Source organism: Rhinolophus sinicus, linkage group LG10 (genome assembly GCF_036562045.2).
Source record: "Rhinolophus sinicus isolate RSC01 linkage group LG10, ASM3656204v1, whole genome shotgun sequence".
Classification (NCBI taxonomy): Eukaryota; Metazoa; Chordata; class Mammalia; order Chiroptera; family Rhinolophidae; genus Rhinolophus; species Rhinolophus sinicus.
The window spans coordinates 70,184,726-70,203,848 of record NC_133759.1 but is presented as its reverse complement, the minus strand read 5'-3'; the positions used below and the strand labels follow the sequence as shown (position 1 = coordinate 70,203,848).

Genomic DNA, 19,123 nt, shown 5'->3' with positions numbered 1-19,123 from the left:
ATTCTGAGCAGGGAGCCACCTGGTTGGGGCCCATGAAGGCATCACCAGAGGCACAAGACCAGATGCAAGCCCACAGCAAGGAGGATGTGGGTGAACCCAGGAGCTGCACTCGAGGGGCAGGCAGCCATAACTGGGAATGGTGGGGAGAGTGTGACGAGGGCCAGTCTCTGGCTTAAGCAACAGAATGGGTCATGAGGTTGTTTACCAGATGGGGACCCTGGGAGGAGTAGCAGATGTGGAGAAAGGTGAAGGCAGGTCTTCTGGGCGGAGGTGTCCAACAGGACTTTCCGGGAGACCCTAGTTGATACAACTTGACCAGATAAGGAAGGAGGAAAATTAGGAGCACTTGAGTATGATGGGGCTGAGGGGACCCCAGGGAAATTAAGTGGGGTCTTAGCCATGAGGGGAAGTTCTTCTCTCGGTATAGCTTACACCCCTCCTGCTGTTGTCTGGGTGTTTTCCTCCACGTGGCAGATTTCCTTCCACGGGGGCCTAGCCTGTGCCCCATAGCCCTCTGAGATGCCACTTGGAGGGGTGGGATGGAGAGAGGGGTACGGACAGCGGCTCACACTCCCTGCACCGACCTCTGAGTGAGGCCTGGCTGACGTGTCCAGCTGGAGCGGGCATTCCTGAGTTTCGATCCTCTGCAGACACTGGCTTCCTCTGGGATCTTGGTTTTCCGGTCACGCCGAAGGCTGAAGTCTGGGAGAGGAAGGTGCAGGTCTGCATGGTGGCAGCAGCTGAGGCTGGGCAGGCAGACAGCAGGCACACCCTGCCCCAGGCCAGGCTGGGTGTGGGTGGCCCAGCGAGCAGGCACAGGTCAGGGTGGTGAGTGGGGGAGCCCCGCCACGTGGTCAGCGAGGTCAGCAGGGGTTCATGGGAAAGGACTTGTCGGCCACAGGAAAGGACATCCTGCCTGCGTTTCCCTCTTCCTGCAGCAGGAGCCCACGGCCCCGATATAGCAGTGCTGGGGGGCCACCTCTGAGCCAGCTGGGCAGTCTGATAACACCGCCCGTGCTGACCCCAGGCAGGCGGGGGCAACTGCCCAGCACAGCTGGCTGTACCTGCAGCTGTGCAGTGCTGGGAGGTCAGCATCTGCCAGGGTTTCCCTCCTTCCCACCCCCTGGGGGTACTCAGGCAGCCCCCACTCCCACTCAGACTCACCATCGGCCCCTGCTTCCTGAAATTGCCTCTGCACTGCCCCCAGAGGGACTCTAAAACAGAGACCTGAACCTTCAGCAGCCCCCCAGTGGTCAGCACCAGCTTCCTGGGTGGGGGGTAGAGGTCCTCATGCTGGGGTCTCCAGGGCACCCCTCGGCCCGTGTCCACCTAGCCCACGCCCACCATGCACCCCAGCCCCAGTGCAGGACATTTCTCCTGCTCCAGATCCGTGCTGCCCTTCACCCTGCCTTCCCGAGCCTGCATAGAACCCCGGACAGAAGGCCAGGGTGCTGCCCTAAGTAAGTGGGAGGACCCTATGAGGAGGGAGGGGGCTTCATTCCCACTGCTGTGTACCCTGAGAGCCTGGAATCCAGGTGTTCAGGTGGGCTTGGAGGAAGCTTTTATCCTCACCCATCCTAAAGGACTCTCCTCAGAGCTACCCTAATCTCATCCTGATGAAGACGTTTGTGCAGAGTAGTCTGAGCAAGCACGCACACTCACACGCACACTTGTAGTGTCTGGCAGAGAGCCACACCTCTGTGAAATGGTCAATCAAATTGCTTCACACTAGGTGTGTGAAGTTTTACCTTGTGACATAGGCTTCCTGTGCCCATTCTGGAGACTAGGAAATTGAGGCCAGAGGGGTAAAGTGGCTCATTAGATGCTAGAGCAGCTTTGAGGGGGTGACAGGTGTCTGATTCCAGATGGCATGGGGGTGGAAGGGGTCAGAGGGGCAGGCATGCAGGCAGTTGTCCGCACTCCCGGGGAAATCTCTAGACAGGTGGGCATGTGGGCTCCTATATTTCTGACCACCTCAGGGACATTTTTACCTTGATGTCCCAGAGACCTTTTCAAAGGTCATGCCCCACAGGTGCATTGCCTTCCCCAGGCCTACCCCTGGCCAATGTGCCTACCTCTGTGTAAGACATCTGCACCTTCATCCCTCACCTTTACACCTGCCCACACACTGTGTGCTGTCCCTTTGTCCCCCAGATCCTTAAAGCCAGTCAGGGGCAATCACTGGATAAGTCCCAAGCTGATGATGACACCTGAAAAGGCCTTGTCAAGTGCCATGAGCCAGTCCCTGCCCAGAGCTGCAGGCTGTGGGAATATGCACAGGGGTCCCCAGGAGAGAGCCTCAGCTTTCCATTCCAGGGCTGGAATAGGCACCAGGCAGGTAGCAGGTGACAAAGCTGGCTGGAGGGTCATGGCGGAGCTCAGATTCTGCCCCCAAACAGAGGGGAAGCAGGGAATGCTTTTAGGCAAGAGAGGGACTTGTGTTCTAGAAAGATCCTCTGACCACCGGGTAAGGTCTGGACCAGTGGGGAGACTCTGGTGTGCTAAGCCAGGGATGGGACATTGAGGCTGGCCAGATAGTGGGGAGGAGGGGAAGGGACCTGTAGAGGGGGCAGCCCGGAATGTCTAGAGTGGCTCTCTGGCCAGAAGGTGTCCACTGTAAGATGTCTGAGTGCTGTGATTGCCAGGGTGACAGGGAGAGGAGAAGGGCGGGCCTGGCACTCCTGGCCATCCTGACTTTGATGCTGGATATAAGAATGGATGCGATGTGGTGACCAATTGGTTGTGGGGGATGAGTGGAATCAGGTGTGACTTGCAGGTGACGCCACTAGGATGGTGAACCTCACAGGAGGGAGAGCAGTGTTTCCAGGGCTGGTGGAAGAAGGATGACTCCATGGGCTTAAGGGTGTTACATTCTGTAAACTGCAGAAATGTAGGCCTGTATGGAGTAAACAGTAGCGTCCCATAATCCTGCTCCCAAAGATAATCTCTGACGAGCAAGTTAACCTCTGTGCTTTAGTTTTCTCATCTGCAGAATGACAAGAATAGTATCCCCCACGGGGGGGGGGGGGGGCATTAGAGGAGTGTGGTGTGTACAGCAGGCCAGCCCACAGAAAAGTGCTAAATACACATTTGCTGTTATTGTAACAGGATGTATCAGCGTAAGCAAAATTTTGGGTCAAAGTGTGTGAGCATTTTTTTTATCACTGTGAGACCTGTTTGCCCATAGCCTTGCCAACACTGGGAATTCTCTGTCCTTTTAACACTTGCTCACCTAGATGGTGGGCAGTGTGTGCCCGTAGCTCCAGTTGTCCTCCCTAATGGGAGGTGTGGTCTGCTCTGGGTCTGAGGGCTGGGGGCGGCCAGCAGACGACATCTGGGAAGCAGGGCACCCAAGGACTGGTGCTCAGGAGGGCTGCCAGGGACAATGGGGAGGTCAGAGGTGGCCTTGAAACCCCATGGGTGGGTCACGGCTAAGAGGAGGGAGCACATTGGTGAGCAGAACAGGGCCCCGGATACAAGGAGCTGGCCATGAGCCTGAGGCTGGGCCTATGACTGGGGGCCTCTTTGTGGCCTCATCGCCCCACACCATGCTCCATTTGTTCCATCTACCTGACAGTCCAAGGTCACCCACACTCTGGCTTTTGCACCAGTCCCTCTGTCCTGTGTGTCCTCCTCCTGGGGCAGCAAACTCCTCCTCAGTCTACAAAGCCCATTTTAGCTCACGTGAACACTCGACCCACCAGCAAGGCTTTCTCTGACGCTCCACCTCCACATTGTGACCATGGCACAGAGTCACGGTGAGATGTAGCAGCTGTGACTGCAAAGAGCTCAGCAGTCTGTGACAAAGAAGGGCTCAGTGTGCGGGAGTCAGTAACTGCTTTTATGATGGTTCTTAATGTAGTATTATGTTATTTGTGGTCTGTGATACCTAGTAATCCTGGGGACAATTCATACTTCACATGTGGGAAAACTGGGGCTTGAAGGAAGTGACTTGCCCAAGGCCACACAGCCAGAGGGTGGCATTGTGGTATACACTGTGGTAACAGCTCCTCCCACCCCAGCCATCTCAGTCTTGCAGGGTGGGGGTAGGGGGACTGAGGCCTCTTGACCTTCACCCTTCAACTCTGGAGGCTCAGAGGCTGCTAGCCAGGTGGGGGGAATTCCAGGACAGAACACCCCTTCATCTCCCCCCAGGACTATACATAGGCCTGACCCCAAGAGTGAAGGGCAAGGGCTCTGGAGCAGGTCTTCTCCCTCTTCCCAGCCCTAGGACCGATGCAGGGAGACCCCAAGGCCAGCCCCACCTGGCCATCTGTCCCCCAGTGTTTCTCACTCTGCTCATCCCTGATCTGTAGCCACTGGCCTGCCCCTAACTGCTTCTGTCCTCATGTGCACAGCTGCTAAGGAGAGTATGGACCAGACTGGCAGGGCCACCACACAGCCCTATCTCCCTCAGCTGACTACAACAGGGATTGTCAAATGCAATAACTGCTACTGCCACATGCTGCCAGGGCATGGAGGAACGGTCCTGAGCTCACAGGCCATCCTGATGTCACCCCTGGTCAGCCCTGCTGGACCTGGGGACAGTCATGGGCCAATGACATCCTGATCCCCAGGAGCTGCCCAGTGACACAGTTGCTCCCCATATGGCATTCAGGGGTGCGGTGGGGTGATGCTGTCAGCTCCTGGTCTCAGGCTTGCTGCTTGGGCCCTGGTGCAGGAGCAGCAGTTCTCCAGGCACAGGGAGCGGGGAGGGGCAAAGGACCCCGCCTGAGCCCCTGGGGGGCAAGCAAGGGCCTGGTGGGATCCGCAAGGGGACAGCAGCTGTGGCTGGTTGTTGGGAGGTGAAGCAGGCTAGCAGCGTGGGGCCTGTTGGGTGGGCGTCACCCTGGAGGCCAGGCCAAGGTCATGCACAGCTCTAGGGGGCCACAAAGTCAGTAAAGGTGTTCTCAGACCATGACACTCCTCTAGGCTGAGGGACAGGTTGGTGGCCAAGAAGGGGACTACTGGGGGACAGGGAGGCTCTCAGGGTAGTAGTGGGAGAGAAGGGATGGAGAGATGAGAGGGCTGGGCCCGGGCAGGGAGAGGCCTAAGCTGGGCCAGACCTGGGCTCCCGCACAGCTGCCAGCCAGCGCTGCTGTGGGGCCCGGAACTTCAGTCTCCTTGTTGACTGGACCCGGGATCCCTCCTACCCTCCCAGGCTGTGACTGCTGGTCAGTGCCTAACCCACGAGACTTCCCGCCCCTCCTGCCCGCCCCTCACCTAGGATCCCAGTGTGCTGCTCCCACAATCAGCCTCCTGTGGCTGACACCAAGGTCCCTGCTGCCCAAGGCTGCTGACAGCACAGAGAAGTGTACACTCTGGCCTCCCTGACCTCGGCCCGGCGCCTGGCCCGACTGCTCTGCTACAAGCTGGGGGGCCAGGGCCGCTGGCCAGGGGAAGGAAGAAGCCAGTTCCTGGGCCAGGAACAGGAAGGCAGGGGGAGTGCAGCAGAGGCCAGGATGACAGCGCTTCCTGCTGCGGAAGGGAAGGACAGCAGGGACAGACAACAGCCAGGCAGGAAGGATGCGCCTTCTCCAGGGTTGCAGGTGGGGGCTGGGCAGCATGGAGCCTCTGGACATGGCAGCCCTCAGGCCCTGGTGTACACACGGTCACCAGGGAGACTGGCCTTTAAAACGGGAACATCATCTTCAAAGGAGCAACAGGGTGACACAGTTTTAACCCAAAGGAAACCCTCAGTAGTTCCTTTAGCCAGCCAGTCAGCCATCCACCTATCCTTCCACCCACCCTCCATCCTGTCCTTCTGTCCATCTGTCCTTCCATCTTTCCATCCTTCCATCATGTATCCATCCACCCATCTATCCTTCCTTCCTTCCTTTCATCCTTCCTTTTTTCCTTCCTTCCCTCCTCCCTTCCTTCCTCCCTCTCTCCCTCCCTCCCTCCCTCCCTCCCTCCCTCCCTCCCTTCCTTCCTTCCTTCCATTCATCCATCCATCTATCCATCTGTCTGTTTATTCATTAAACAAGTATGTGTAGAGCCTTGCCTCTGTGCCAGGTGCTGTGCCAGGCGTGGGGGTAGAAAAGAGGACTGCCTTGGTCGTTACCACATTGACATTTATGATCTAGTTGAGGAAATGGAAAAACATAAGTTAAACGAATAAGTAAATAAGGTAATTACAAATTGTGACAAGAAGGATGTAGTGAGCCACCAGGAGGCTGAGATAAAGTTGAAAGGGACTTAGGTTTTAGAGCGGTGAGGAGGTCACGCCTAAGCTAACGATGAAAAGAAGCCAGCTGTGCAGAGCATGTGAGAGGAGGCAAATCAGGAGGAAAGGTGTGTGCAAAAGCCTGGGGTAGGAAGAAGAAGCCTGGAATGTTATGGAACAGCCCAGAGGCCATGGTGGCTGGAGGACGTGCACGTGTGGTGAGACTGGACCAAGAGAGTATGGAGACGGGCGGGGACCAACCCGAAGCCAGGAGTTTGACTTTTCCTGAAAGTACAGTGGGAGCTCACTAACAGGAAAACACAAGCTTTTAAAACTATCACTAACAACTGCGCGAGGAGTAGAGGAGGGCAAGAGTGGGCCCAGGGAGCCATGCTGGAGCCTAGTGCAGTGGGCAGGCCCCAGTCCTCAGGCGGCGAGCAGGAGCTGGCTCTGAGATGCTTTGGTGGTGACAGAAGGGCTGGGGCAGGAGAGGAGGGCGTCCACAGCCACTCCCATCTGGGGAGATGGAAGCTATCAAGGAGGAGCCTTTGGCAGGGGTGGAGAGGGTGCGAGTCTGAAATTCAGCATCAAAAGTGTGGAACTTGGAGTCTATGGGGTGCCTAAGTGCAGTGGCAGCTGGATCCTTTAAGCTGGAGTTGAGAGAAGGGATGTGGGTGGGAGATAAAGATTTTGGAGGTATCTGGACACTTAGGAGAGAGATCAGTGGAGAACAGAGAGTGAGGAACACAGCATTTGGTGCTGGACAGAGTGGGAGGAGGAAGACAGAGGAGAGCGAGCTCACAGAAGGCCCATAGAAAGGACAGCTCTGCTCGCTGCCCGCAAGAGCCCATGGGTCCTGCAGCCTGGAGGTCCTGGGAGGCCATGAAGCAGGGCACAGAGCTGCACCCCAATGGGAGGATGAGCAAATGAGAAAGGAGGGAAACAATGAGCAGAGCTTTTGCTATGAAGGGGAATGGGAAAGGGGGCAGTGGCTAGAAGGGAATATAAGGTCAAGGAATTGGAGTTTTATTTTTGTTTATGAAACAGGAGATGATTGCATAGAGAAATGTTAGTGTTCAGAAGTGAAAGAAATTATCTGCAGGAGTCATGTCCAGGGTCTGGGATCCTCGGCACGATGGAGTGCTTTACCTTGGGAGTAGGAGTGTCAGAGAGTTTTAGGGCTCAGGCTGGGGGTGTGGGGTCTGGATGTGGGATGATGAGATATCTCCATCTGATGGTTTCACTTAGTTAATACTGAGAGGGCAACAGCGGGGTGTGGGTGGGGAGAGTGCCCTGAACTGCAGCCCCAAGGCCCGGTAGGTCTGCTAACAAAAAAAGAAAGGGGAGGCTTCAGTGTGGGGCTCTGCCACTGAGGGGCTGGTGATGCCAGCTGCAGGGTTGGCATGGAGGGCAAGAGACAAGGGACCGAACAGAATAATGGGCCATGGGACACTCTGTGTCAGGATAAGGGTGAGGCCAGGAGGGGGTGAATGGGGAGGCGTCCCTGGCCTGGGAGTTTTGATGCAGCTGAAGAACTTAGTGGTGGGACAAGGACACCCAGCAGGAGCCAGAGGAGGCAGGAGAGAAGCTCAGGGAGGCAGACACTTGGTGATGGTACAGCTTCCGGCAAGGACCAGGTCCAGGGTGTGTCCGGGAGTGAGGGTCCCAGGGGAGTGGGGCAGAGGAGAGTGGAGATGAGGACTGGAAAGGCCAGGGTGCTGGTGAGTCATCTGTGTGGGTGCTGAAGTCATGGCGAATGGCCCGCGTTGAGTGGAGGGGGCTGGAGAGCCGGGAGCAGAGAATGAGGGGACGTGACCAAGACAACCGCTGATGACAGCTTTAGTGGGGAGTGGGTCATGCCCTCAGAGAAGGGGAGGTGGCCACGAGGAGTTCTCTGATGTCAGGCGTGTGCGGTGGAGAGCAGTACCCACCCTAGGGGCAGCGGCATCCTCAGAAAGCCAGATCTCAGTTAAGGCAGTAAGGACAGCGGTGGACAATGAGTCTGCAGGGAGGTCTGCTTATCATGCAGGTCTCAGTGGAAGTGAGTGAAGACAGAGGGGCACTGGGGGCAAGTCAGGGCAGCTGGCAGCACAGGAGGGGGTCAAATGGTTGGGTGAAAGGATTGGCAAGCACAATGGATGGCCCCCCTTTAATACAACGTTGGTACAGTGGTGTAGATGCTTCCTTTGGTTGTGCGGTGGCCTCTAAGGAGGAAGCTCCTGTAGGCTTCATTCCCCTATCCACCCATCCACCCACCCACCCACCCACTCTTCATCAATCCATCTACCCACCCTCCATCCATCCATCCACCCACCCACCCTCCATCCATCCATCCATCCATCCACCCACCCACCCACCCACCCATCCACCTATCCCCCGTCCATCCCATCCATCCATCCACCCACCTTCCATCTATCCATCCACCCACCTTCCATCCATCTATCCACCCACCCACCCATCCATCCATCCACCCACCCACCCATCCACCTATCCCCCGTCCATCCCATCCATCCATCCACCCACCTTCCATCCATCCATCCACCCACCCACCTATCCATCTATCCACCCACCCACCCATTCACCTAGAGTTAGACTCTAAAAAGTTAGACTCTAAAAAGACAGCATCTCAGGAGGGAAGGAGTACAAATGTCCTGGGTGAAAAGATGAGTAAAGACTTCAAGATATGAAAAGCCTGGCACTTTGGGATGCTAGTGAGAGGCCTGTGACTAGGAGATGTGTCACAAAATCAAGCTGGAGAGAAGGGGAGTCAGAAGAAAGGAGAGGCCTGGCGTGCCCTGCTTTATCTTGGAAGCAAAGAGGAGCTGCCCAAGGAGGCTGGGCTAACGTCTGTCACAGCTCCATAGCTAGGGGTACCAGGTGTGCCCTGGATGTGCATCCCAGAGAAGGGACGCTCAGTCTCCCTTGGGCAACACTGCAGGCCTCACCGTGGGCATGCACAGTCCCAGGGCAGGTGGGTGCTGGCCGAGGAGGCTCTACCCTGTGCTTACATCCGTCTCAGGCCTGACCCCTAACTGGTCCATCAGGAGGGCCAGTTCTTTCATCCTCCACAGGTCCAAACCCAAGTCCATCATCGCCCCTCTTCTGTAGCTCAGAGGCCAGTTGTCTGCCTGGCATGGCTTTATTCACTTTCCACTGCCTGGAAAATGCTGCTTCTGCGAGATCCAGCTCAGAGCTGCCCTCTCAGGTTCCTTCCCAGCCCCTCACAACCCCAGGCGAGCCTCCCCATGCAGGGTGCCCCCTCTCCAGGGGGTGCAAGGTGGGGGGCAGAGGTGTATGGAGGGCCAGGCACCCACCTGGAGATGAGTGGACCTGGCAGCAGAGCCCACATGGAGAAGACCCCTGGGAGAAGAGCCTGGGCCACCTTCCCATTTTGGGGGCTTGAGGCCAAGGGTTCTGGCCTGAGTGCCAGGCAGGGGCACACTGGGTTCAGGCTAAGGATGGAGTTTGCAGCTGTCACAGCACCAGCCAGGTGAGACGTGGTGGTGCAGTGCAATCCAGGGGGCGGGCCTCAATTTTCCTGTCTGTACAGTGGGACTAGATGCTTGGTGAGGACTTTCCAGCCATCTTGTCTGTGTGATGTTGAAACAAGATCTTGGTGTGTGGAAGGTGCCACCCTGGTATCTCTTCCTAGTAGTCAGGGAGTAGAGGTAGGTCAGGGTGGTGTAGAACCAACTAGGGTAGGGCCCCGGCCTTGGGGAGCTGGGTTTGGAAGGACAGAGGAGCCCAACCTGTGGGGCTGGAAGGGACTGGGGCTGGGGCAGGGTAGTGGGCTGTGCCCCCTGGGGGACAAGGCCTTGGGGAAAAGGACAGGACACAGCCCTGGGCCTCCAACCATGCAATCCTCTCTTCCTGTTGTCTCAGGATGGTCTTGGCAGGAAGCATCTGCCAGAGTCCCAGGTCCAGACCTCCCTGGGGCCTGCTCCCACCCCCACCGGGATCACACACACACAAGGCCATGTGCACCCACACACTGACATGTCAAAGACTTGTCACACATACACCAGCCTCACAAACACACAGATCCACACCTGAGATAGAGACAGACACACACACAGAGGCACATTTATGGACACACACACACATGCCTTCCCGCTGGTAGGAGGATGGTAGGCAAGGGCCAGGGTACTGGAGGGCTGTGGGAGGGTTTTCAACCAGGTGAGGTGGAGTTATTTGTGTGTTTGAGGACGAACCCTGTGGGGGAAATGGGGGAATGAGGTGGGGGAGCCGGGAGGAGCTGGGGCAGTCATGGGGGTGTGGAGGGCAGACAAGCTGGTGGACACAGGGCACATGCAGTAGACTCCATGGAGAGCACTAGGTCATAGGCATCGTTCGGGGGTGAGGCCGAGGCCCTCAGCTCTGGGCGTGTTTGGGGATGATCTGTGCTGTGCAGGACACTCTCACAAGCAGTGGCTGTGGGTGTGAAGTTCAAGAGGGAGGGGCCTTCAGGCAGGTATGTGGGGGTCACAAAGCCGAGGTGACATGCTCCAGGCCTCCCCAATGTAGGATGAGGTTTGCAGTCTCCCTGTCAACATGCTGGCAGCTCAGCTCCTGTGGGGCCAGAGGTCTGTGCTCGGTCCTGGCCTTCATCAGGCCTCACTTGGGGGGCCCTGGCCAGGGGCAGGGTGGAGGCTACTGCTTGTCTTTGGGGCCTTTGTCCATGCTGTCAGGGCCCCTGCCCGGGGAGGGCTCTGTGCCTGATGAACTCACGACCCAGTGCCACCCTAACCCTGTCTCCCACTCCAGGCCTGGTGAGTGGCTACTCCATGACCCCACCGACCCTGAATATCACGGAGGAGACACACGTCATTGACTCTAGAGACAGCCTATCTATCTCCTGCAGGTACTCAGCCCCGGGCAGAGGCCAGGGTACCTCCTACCTGGCAGCCAAGGAGACTACAGAGCTGAGGCAGGAAATGGTGGCCAAGGGCCCAGAAGGCAGAGCCTCCCCAGGGCAGAGAGGCCCCGAAACTTAGTGGGGTTCCTGGGAGCCCGAGTGTGGGAGCCTGTGGACCCTTCAGACACAGGCACCCTGTACCCCACTCACCCACAGCCACCCCGGTCATTTCACATGTCCCATAGAGCGGTCACTCTGCACTCACCCCTGGGTCACCCCACACTGAGCAGAGGTCACCCCATGCCCACCACCCAGGTCACCCTGCACCCACTTCAGCTGCCCTCACCCCAGGCCAGTTACTCTGTCACAGGCCCCAGACGTGTTATCCGCCCTGCAGCCCAGCTAGACTGAGACTCCAGCTTCTCTGTAGGCCAGCCTGCCGCACGGGGGCCTAGGAGCCAGGCAGAGGCCCCAGGGGACTCAGAGTGCCCCCCGGCTGGGTCCATGGCGTGTGGCCCAGCGCTGGGCTGTCCTGATCTCTGGCTGAGACAACCCGTGGGCAAGCTGTGGCCCTTGGGGCTGCAGTGGGGCCCCTCTTGACCTCCGTGTCCTCTGCCAGGGGGCAGCACCCTCTTGAGTGGGCCTGGCCTGGGGCTCAGGAGGCACCAGCCACGGGGGCAAAGGACAGTGAGGACACGGGGTTTGTGCGAGACTGCGAGGGCACAGACGCCAGGCCCTACTGCAAGGTGGTGCTGCTGCGGGAGGCCCATGCCAATGACACGGGCAGCTACCGCTGCTACTACAAATACATCAAGGCCCGCATCGAGGGCATGACCGCTGCCAGCACCTACGTGTTCGTGAGAGGTGAGGGGCCCAGACCGCGTGCTTCTGCAGCCGTCCAGGTGGTGCAGGCAGGGTCCTGAGTCCCGGAGGGGCAGCCAGTACCCACACCGTCACTCCCCGCCTAGGGACCCCATGGGACTGTCCTACTGCCCCCCACCTGGACAGAGACCCCTGAGCCCCACCTGCTCTTCCCACAGCCTGCTCCCTCTTTGCAGACTTGGAGCAGCCATTCATCAACAAGCCGGGCACACTCCTGGTCAATAGGAAGGACTCCATGTGGGTGCCCTGCCTGGTGTCCATGCCCGGCCTCAACGTCACGCTGCGCTCGGTACAGCCCCAGCCCCACTCCACCCTGGGATCTACTCCTGTCCTGTCCCTGGGAAAGGTGGCCATTGACCTGGCCGGGGGGAGGGGGCCACGGGTGCTGACAGCCACCGTGTCCGGCAGCAAAGCTCGGTGCTGCAGCCCGACGGCCAGGAGGTGGTGTGGGATGACCGCCGAGGCGTGCTTGTGCCCACCCCACTGCTGCGCGACGCCCTGTACCTGCAGTGCGAGGCCACCTGGGGCGGCCAGACCTTCTTATCCAACCCTTTCGTCGTGCACATCACAGGTAGGGGTCGCCCACCGCCTCGGGGTCCTGGCCCAGTGCCTGCTCCCCATGTCCTGGGAGTACCTCAGGAGGAGAATGGGGCCCCCAATTCCCAGTCATGGGGCTGTAGGTGCCACGGTTGGTCTTGGTGGGTGCCCTGTGTCCTGTACTCTGTGTGCGCTGTCCAGTGAGGGGCTTGGGGGTCACTGTTCGTGTGTCACCAGGCAACGAGCTCTATGACATCCAGCTGTTCCCCAAGAAGTCGCTGGAGCTTCTGGTCGGGGAGAAGCTGGTCCTGAATTGCACCGTGTGGGCCGAGTTCAACTCTGGTGTCACCTTCGACTGGGACTATCCAGGGAAGCAGGTGAGGCCAGCAGCCCTGCCAGAGGCTGTGCCTGAGCCACCCCCAGGAGTCCCCGTCACTGCCCACGCCCGCCCTGTGCCCACACTGTCCCCAGGAGTCCCCGTCACTGCCCACGCCCGCCCTGTGCCCACACTGTCCCCAGGAGTCCCCGTTACTGCCTACGCCCACCCTGTGCCCACAGTGTCCCCAGGAGTCGCCATCACTGCCCACGCCCGCCCTGACCTGGCACACACTGGCCTCTATATAGAGGAGGCACAGACTCAGCTCTCCTCTCAGAGTCCCAGTCTGATGCGGAAGTTTTCCTACCCTAAGCACCACTCTGGGTCTGGGCCCCAGGCTCCCGGAGGCACTGCTGGCTGGGCTGGGTGTGTGCCTCTGGTGGTCAGCTCTGCCGGAGCCCGCCTGTTCTGACCCTGGGCTTCCCCTGGGTGTGGGCAGGCAGAGCGGGGGAAGTGGGTGCCGGAGCGGCGCTCCCAGCAGACGCACACAGAGCTCTCCAGCATCCTGACTATCCACAATGTCAGCCAGCACGACCTGGGCCCATACGTGTGCGAGGCCAACAACGGCATCCAGCGCTTCCGGGACAGCACCGAGGTCATTGTGCACGGTAAGGCTGGGGTTGTTAGGTTGGTGTGCCCAGCAGGGCCTGGCTGCATTGGGGCTCAGTCATCAAGCCTGGGCCACAGGGGTCCTTGTGCAGTCTGGGCCCAGGGTCAGAGGTCATAGTGCACCAAGCAGTGTGGAGTCCAGCCCGAGGGAAGGGAGGGCTGTGTGTGGACAGCCTGCCTGGTCTCCACACCCTGAAGGGTAGGGCCAGCCCCAGTCTGCAGGTGTCTGGCTCCTGGGGGTGTGGGGCCGTGCCTGGGAGTCTTTGGGCAGTGATGGGTCAGCGACACTGGGACCCAGATTTACGCTAATGCCTTCCAACTGGCAGAAAAGCCCTTCATCAGCGTCGAGTGGCTCAAGGATCCCGTCCTGGAGGCCACGGCAGGAGACGAGCTGGTGAAGCTGCCCGTGAAGCTGGCAGCATACCCCCCGCCGGAGTTCCAATGGTACAGCCCTGGCTCCCGCCCCTCGCTACCTGCCAGACCCAGCTTGAGAATGGGCCTGGGGTGGGAAGGGCAGCATGTTCCCTGGCAGGGCCTGCGCCCAGAGACCCCGTGGGGACCCCCTCTGAAGACACTCTAAGGAACCTGCACATAATGTAATACCTCAGCCAGAGGGAAGGTTGGCCTGGGTTGCTGCTAAACTGTGAAAGCTCATACATGCCTCCTGTTATGTGCACGTGTGGTGGGCACAGCCTGGGGCTCTAACTGCTTCTTGCACCCACTCAGCATTTCTGAGGGCCTTGCCACTTGGAGTGTGTCACAGAGCTCTGGCATGCCCTGCAGCAATGGCTTCAGGTTTTCCTCTGAACAAATTGCCATCCCAGGACCCTTCTACCCAGAAATTCAGAGGTGCCACAGGGGTTTCACAAGCTATTATGGAGCCGGGCCCTGGGCAGGGCCTGACCTACGTGGTGGTGAGCAAGAGCTTCCTGGAGGCCCGCAGGCTGCGAAAGCCCTGGCTCTGCTCTGTAACCTGAGAGTAAGGCCACCCCTGCAGGGTATGCGAGGGTCAGTGAGGGGGGGGTCTCTCAGTGGTGGGTCACCCTGGCCAGGCACTGAGAGCTCCCCCAGAGCTGGAGAAAGCGCAGTACCCCCCATGCACCCTCAGGCCATCTGAGCAGTTCATGTAGCCTAACTGGCTGGTCACAATCTGTATGTTTCCTCATACAGATGAGGAAACAGGCCAGGAAAGGGAAGGACATTCCTCCCTGGGCCCAGTCTCTTGGGAGGACCCTGCTCTGTCCTTTTCCAGTTGGCCAGACGAGCGTTACCCTTCCCAGCCTGGGCATCTCTCTTCAGGCAGAACAATCTGTTCTGAAAGCCTGGATATGGGCAAGCAGAAGCCCCAGACATTCTCAGCTAGGAACCCACCTCACTGACCGTAGGCTGGAAGTGGCTTCTCCTGGTCCTGTGACCCTGTCTCTGAGGCCACAGACTTTGAGGTCCATTGGGGATATGTGGTATAAGACCAGCGCCCTTTAGACAGGGTCCTGAAGGGCACTGATGCAGCCTGGAATTTCCCTCATAGGTGCAGCCTCCTGGAGACACCTGGGGCCCTGTCCCCTGTCCTCCAAGCCCAGCAGGACTGCTCTGCTCTGGATGGGTGGCCGGCTCTGGTGCATCTGGGGTCTGACCAGGCCTGATACTCTTGTCACCATTCCCACCACATCTGGCCTTTCTCTTGGCCAATGTCTCTGTCCAAGAAGTGCTCATCTGGCCCCATTGTCCACTGAGACACCTGCCCCAGGGCACTAGTGGTCACCACAGCCCCACAGGGGCCCATTCTTCTCGGTGTGTGATGATTATAAGTGAACTGATTGGAACCGAGTGGACAGACAGGCTGGTCCTCAGCTCCCGAAGCACCCTCCGTGTGTATGGCGGAGGGCTGACCCTAAGTGCCAGACCTCGGGTAGACCATGACCCCTGCCAGGTGCATTGCATTTCCCCAGTTTTCAGATGAGGACTGGGGTTTGGGGTGGTGAAGGGATTTGCTAGGATCACAGACGGGGCAGGCGGCAGGCAGGATTCTGCATCAGAATCCTGTAGGCTGCAGTGCCCTGATGTGTGACCCCGGGCCGGTCACATCCCTCCCAGTCTGGCTATGGTGTTACCGTCAAGAGCAGGGCCCTTGTACCCCCCTCACTGTTGGTGTCTGCCCAAGGACTGTACCTAGTACACCCGGGAAAGTATATGTCTGGGGCCTGCCTGAGGTGGAGTCCAGAACTGGGTTTCAGAGGCAGCACTGCCAGCTCAGGATTGGGGAGAGGCCACCCTCTGGGTATGAGGCACCCATCTGTTCACACATGCAGCAGACATGCAGTGGGCACCTACACGAGCCCGGGACTGCTCTCTGTCACAGCAGTAAGACAGAGACGGGGACACAGCAGTAAGGGGATAGTCCCTGTGGGACTCACGGCTCAGTGGGGGAGACAGGCAGCCACTAGACGTGTATGAAAACCAGAGTGGGGATGAGTAGGCAGCAGAATCGGCTGAGGGTCATGCTGGTTCACAGGACCCAGGAAGGCTTGTCTGATGAGTGGGTGCTTGACTTCATACAGGATGGAGGGAGCCCTGCAAGCAGTGGGGAGGGGGAGCAGTAAATGCAGGTTGTAGGAAGGCAGAGCCAGGAGAGAGTGAGGCAGCGCCCTGGGGTGGTCAGGGTTGGGGGTGCTCCTCCCGCAGGCACAGACAGGGCCTATGGGGGGGGCAGTATCCTCCTGGGCTTGGCCTCTGAGCCTGGCGGCCGAAGGCCAGCCCTGGCCACAGGCTGACCAGAGATGGTGGCTGCACTGAGCTATAACACACTACCTGTGGGAAGACCTTGGGGGTGGCGAGCGTGCTGTCGCAGATGTGCAGTGTTCCTGTCAGGTGGTCACGCCTGGAGACCACCCCATAGCCTTTAGGCCACCTACTCCCCAGTGCAGAGTCGGCTGCCCCAGCCTGTACGTCTGCAGGCCCTTCCTAGCAGCCTCCTGGTCTGGTCTGTAGAGGTCCTGCCTCCTGACGGACATTCTGGTTGTAGGGGCTGTGGTGTAGCAGGAAAGGAGTGGCAGGATGGGCTGGGTGGGCCCATGCAGTCCCCTGAACTCCCTTCCCGGGCCAGGTACAAGGACAGAAAGGCTGTGTCAGGGCGCCACAGTCCACATGCCCTGGTCCTCAAGGAGGTGACAGAGGCCAGTGCAGGCATCTACACCCTCGCCCTGTGGAACTCCGCGGCTGGTCTGAGACGCAACATCAGCCTGGAGCTGGTGGTGAACGGTAGGATAGGGGTGGGCAGGCAGGAGAGGGGATGGCGGGTGGGCGGGCGGGCGGACTGCTGGCTGACCAGCTGCCTGCGTGTGCTTCTAGTGCCCCCCCACATCCATGAGAAGGAGGCCTCCTCCCCCAGCATCTACTCCCACCACAGTCGCCAGGCCCTCACCTGTACTGCCTACGGGGTGCCCGCTCCTCTCAGCGTCCAGTGGCACTGGCGGCCGTGGACACCCTGCAAGACCTTCACCCAGCGCAGCACGTGAGTATGGTTCTAAGCTGTCCTTCCTACTTCCCAGCCCTGCCCCAGCCTCGGCCATGACCCCTACTCACTGCCCGCTCCCCTCCCCAGAGCCCTGCTCTAAACTCAAACCTTGTCACAAAAGAACTGTACCCAGTCCCTGACCTCACCCCATCCCAGCGAAGCTCAGACCCTCCCAGTATCAGTCAGGACCCACCCACCTCCCTCACCAGCAGAGGCCCCAGACACACACTGGCATCATCGGAGAGGACCACGGGACATGCCTCGGCACCCAGGACACCTTCCGCTAAGCAGGCAGACCTAGGCCAGTTTCATGAGACTTGCACTGAGCCCCAGGGCACACCAAGCATGCCCACGCACTCATGAGCTCATCTGTGTAGCGCTTACTGTCACCTCTTACAGAAAAGGAAACTGAGGGTGCGAGGAGGGACATGACTTTCCCAAGGTCATGTCTTGCCCAACTGCTGGGCCACACTCCCCTACACGGAGTTGGGTGCCAGCAAGACAGGCTAGGGAGAACACTCAGAGACAACTTGGACAAGCAGGGGACAGGAGAGGAGGGTGCCTGGGGGGCCAGAGGACTGGGAAGCCAGGGAAAGGTGCTCAGCAGAAGAGTGACAGATTTGCCATTGTGGGCAGGGTGGATGGTCACAAGCTGGGGAGGGACGGAAGCTGGGAACCCAGGGAGGAGACAGGGCAGCGGCGCTGGTAGAAAGTCTGTCGCCTCAGCGTGGTCAGTGAGGGAGGCTCAGTAGGGGTGGCCTGTGGGCCTGAGCTGGCCCCAAATGTGTAAGGCTCATAAGGCCATGGGTCACTGTGGGCCCCTTCAAATTTGCTTGCCTTTGAAGATCTACTATTATGCTCTTTACCAGCTGACAGGCTCTTGGGGCCGCTCTGCCTTGCTAGGGGCAGACAAGAACCTCCCTTGGGGTCCCAGACTCTAATGGGAGACCCATAAATGCCACCTGGCCCAGGGAGGGGATGCAGCTCTGGAAGGGGGCAGGAGGGAGGAAAGAAGGGAGGGTGAGGGCTTCCTGGAGCAGGAGTGGTGTCTTTGCTGCCCCTGGAGATCTGGGTGGACTTTGCAAGAGAGGCATATAAGACCAGGAGATGGTAAGCACAGCAGGCTGGTGGGTGACCACAGAGCCACGCTGTGTGCTACTCAGCAGGCTGTCTGACAGTCCCCGCAGCAGGGGTTACAAGGCCCTGAGCATAAAGAGTGGGAGACAGTGTTCCAGAATCAAGTCCCCCGCCCCCTTGCTCACCCCTCACCCACCATGATATAGAAGGTGACCCAGAGTATGACAAAGGCTCAACCCAATGTAGGCCCTCCCCACCCACACCTCTGACCTGCCCTTCTTTGTCCTTGACCCCAGCAGCCGGCGGCAACAGCGAGACCGCATGCCACAGTGCCAGGACTGGAGGGAGGTGACCATGCAGGACGCCGTGAACCCCATTGAGAGCCTGGAGACCTGGACCGAGTTTGTGGAGGGGAAGAATAAGGTATGGCTTAGCCATGCCACTGACTGGCAGAGAAGAAGGGGAAGGGAGGAGGGGAGGGGCCCTCTCCTGGCCTTCTTGGTTTGCGCCAGACCTTCAGGGCTCTGGGGATGGCAGCTGAGTCATTGACCTTTCTGCAGTGTCTCGGGGCTTCAGCTCCCTGGCCCTGTGGGTGGGAGGCCAGACCTCCAGCTGTTTCCCAAACAGGGAAGCTGAGATTCAAGGCCACCTGTCCAGGCCGTGGGCCCCAGCTGCCCACAGGCTCCAGACTGCTAAGCGCTGACCCAGCCTGGGGGCAATGCCTAGAAGGGGCCAGGCGGGGGAGGTGACCGAACAAAGGCACCCACTTCCTACAGTCACTTCCTGTTTTCCTACACACCTCCAGAGCCTCTTCCTGTTCCAGGCCTGGCCAGGAAGTACCCGGCTTGGTGCTGGGGGGTGGAGGGGTGTCTTTGGATGGTAGGCAGGGCCTGTGGCCCTTTCTGCTCCCCTGTTTCCAAGCTTACTACTCCCTCAGGCCAGATTCCTTCTGGAGATCTAGGACCCAGCCCCTCCCCGTGTCACCACCCAGGGCACTGAGTGAGGTGCTGTAGGCAAGTCTAGAGCCCATGTGAGCATATCACAAGGGTCTCACACAGTGACCAGCTGCTCATCTTAGGCCACAGCCTGACCTTTGATGTAAGCGCA

At 59.1% G+C, this 19,123-nt stretch overlaps 1 protein-coding gene across 8 annotated transcripts in view; it reads left to right on the top strand.

Moving 5' to 3' along the window:
* Positions 1–19,123, top strand: part of FLT4 (fms related receptor tyrosine kinase 4) — a 41,770-nt gene that overhangs the window by 3,384 nt on the left and 19,263 nt on the right. For 3 of the 8 annotated variants that reach the window (XM_074313363.1, XM_074313357.1, XM_074313359.1), the window contains exons 2-11: positions 10,931–11,027; positions 11,641–11,885; positions 12,062–12,192; positions 12,312–12,474; positions 12,678–12,817; positions 13,256–13,424; positions 13,752–13,869; positions 16,529–16,683; positions 16,774–16,936; positions 18,313–18,439. In XM_074313363.1, the coding sequence (XP_074169464.1) occupies positions 10,931–11,027; positions 11,641–11,885; positions 12,062–12,192; positions 12,312–12,474; positions 12,678–12,817; positions 13,256–13,424; positions 13,752–13,869; positions 16,529–16,683; positions 16,774–16,936; positions 18,313–18,439 (1,508 nt within the window). The remainder of the gene's footprint in view (positions 1–10,930; positions 11,028–11,640; positions 11,886–12,061; positions 12,193–12,311; positions 12,475–12,677; positions 12,818–13,255; positions 13,425–13,751; positions 13,870–16,528; positions 16,684–16,773; positions 16,937–18,312; positions 18,440–19,123) is intronic. The other 5 variants (XM_074313364.1, XM_019716989.2, XM_074313361.1 and 2 more) reach the window with 3 other exon arrangements.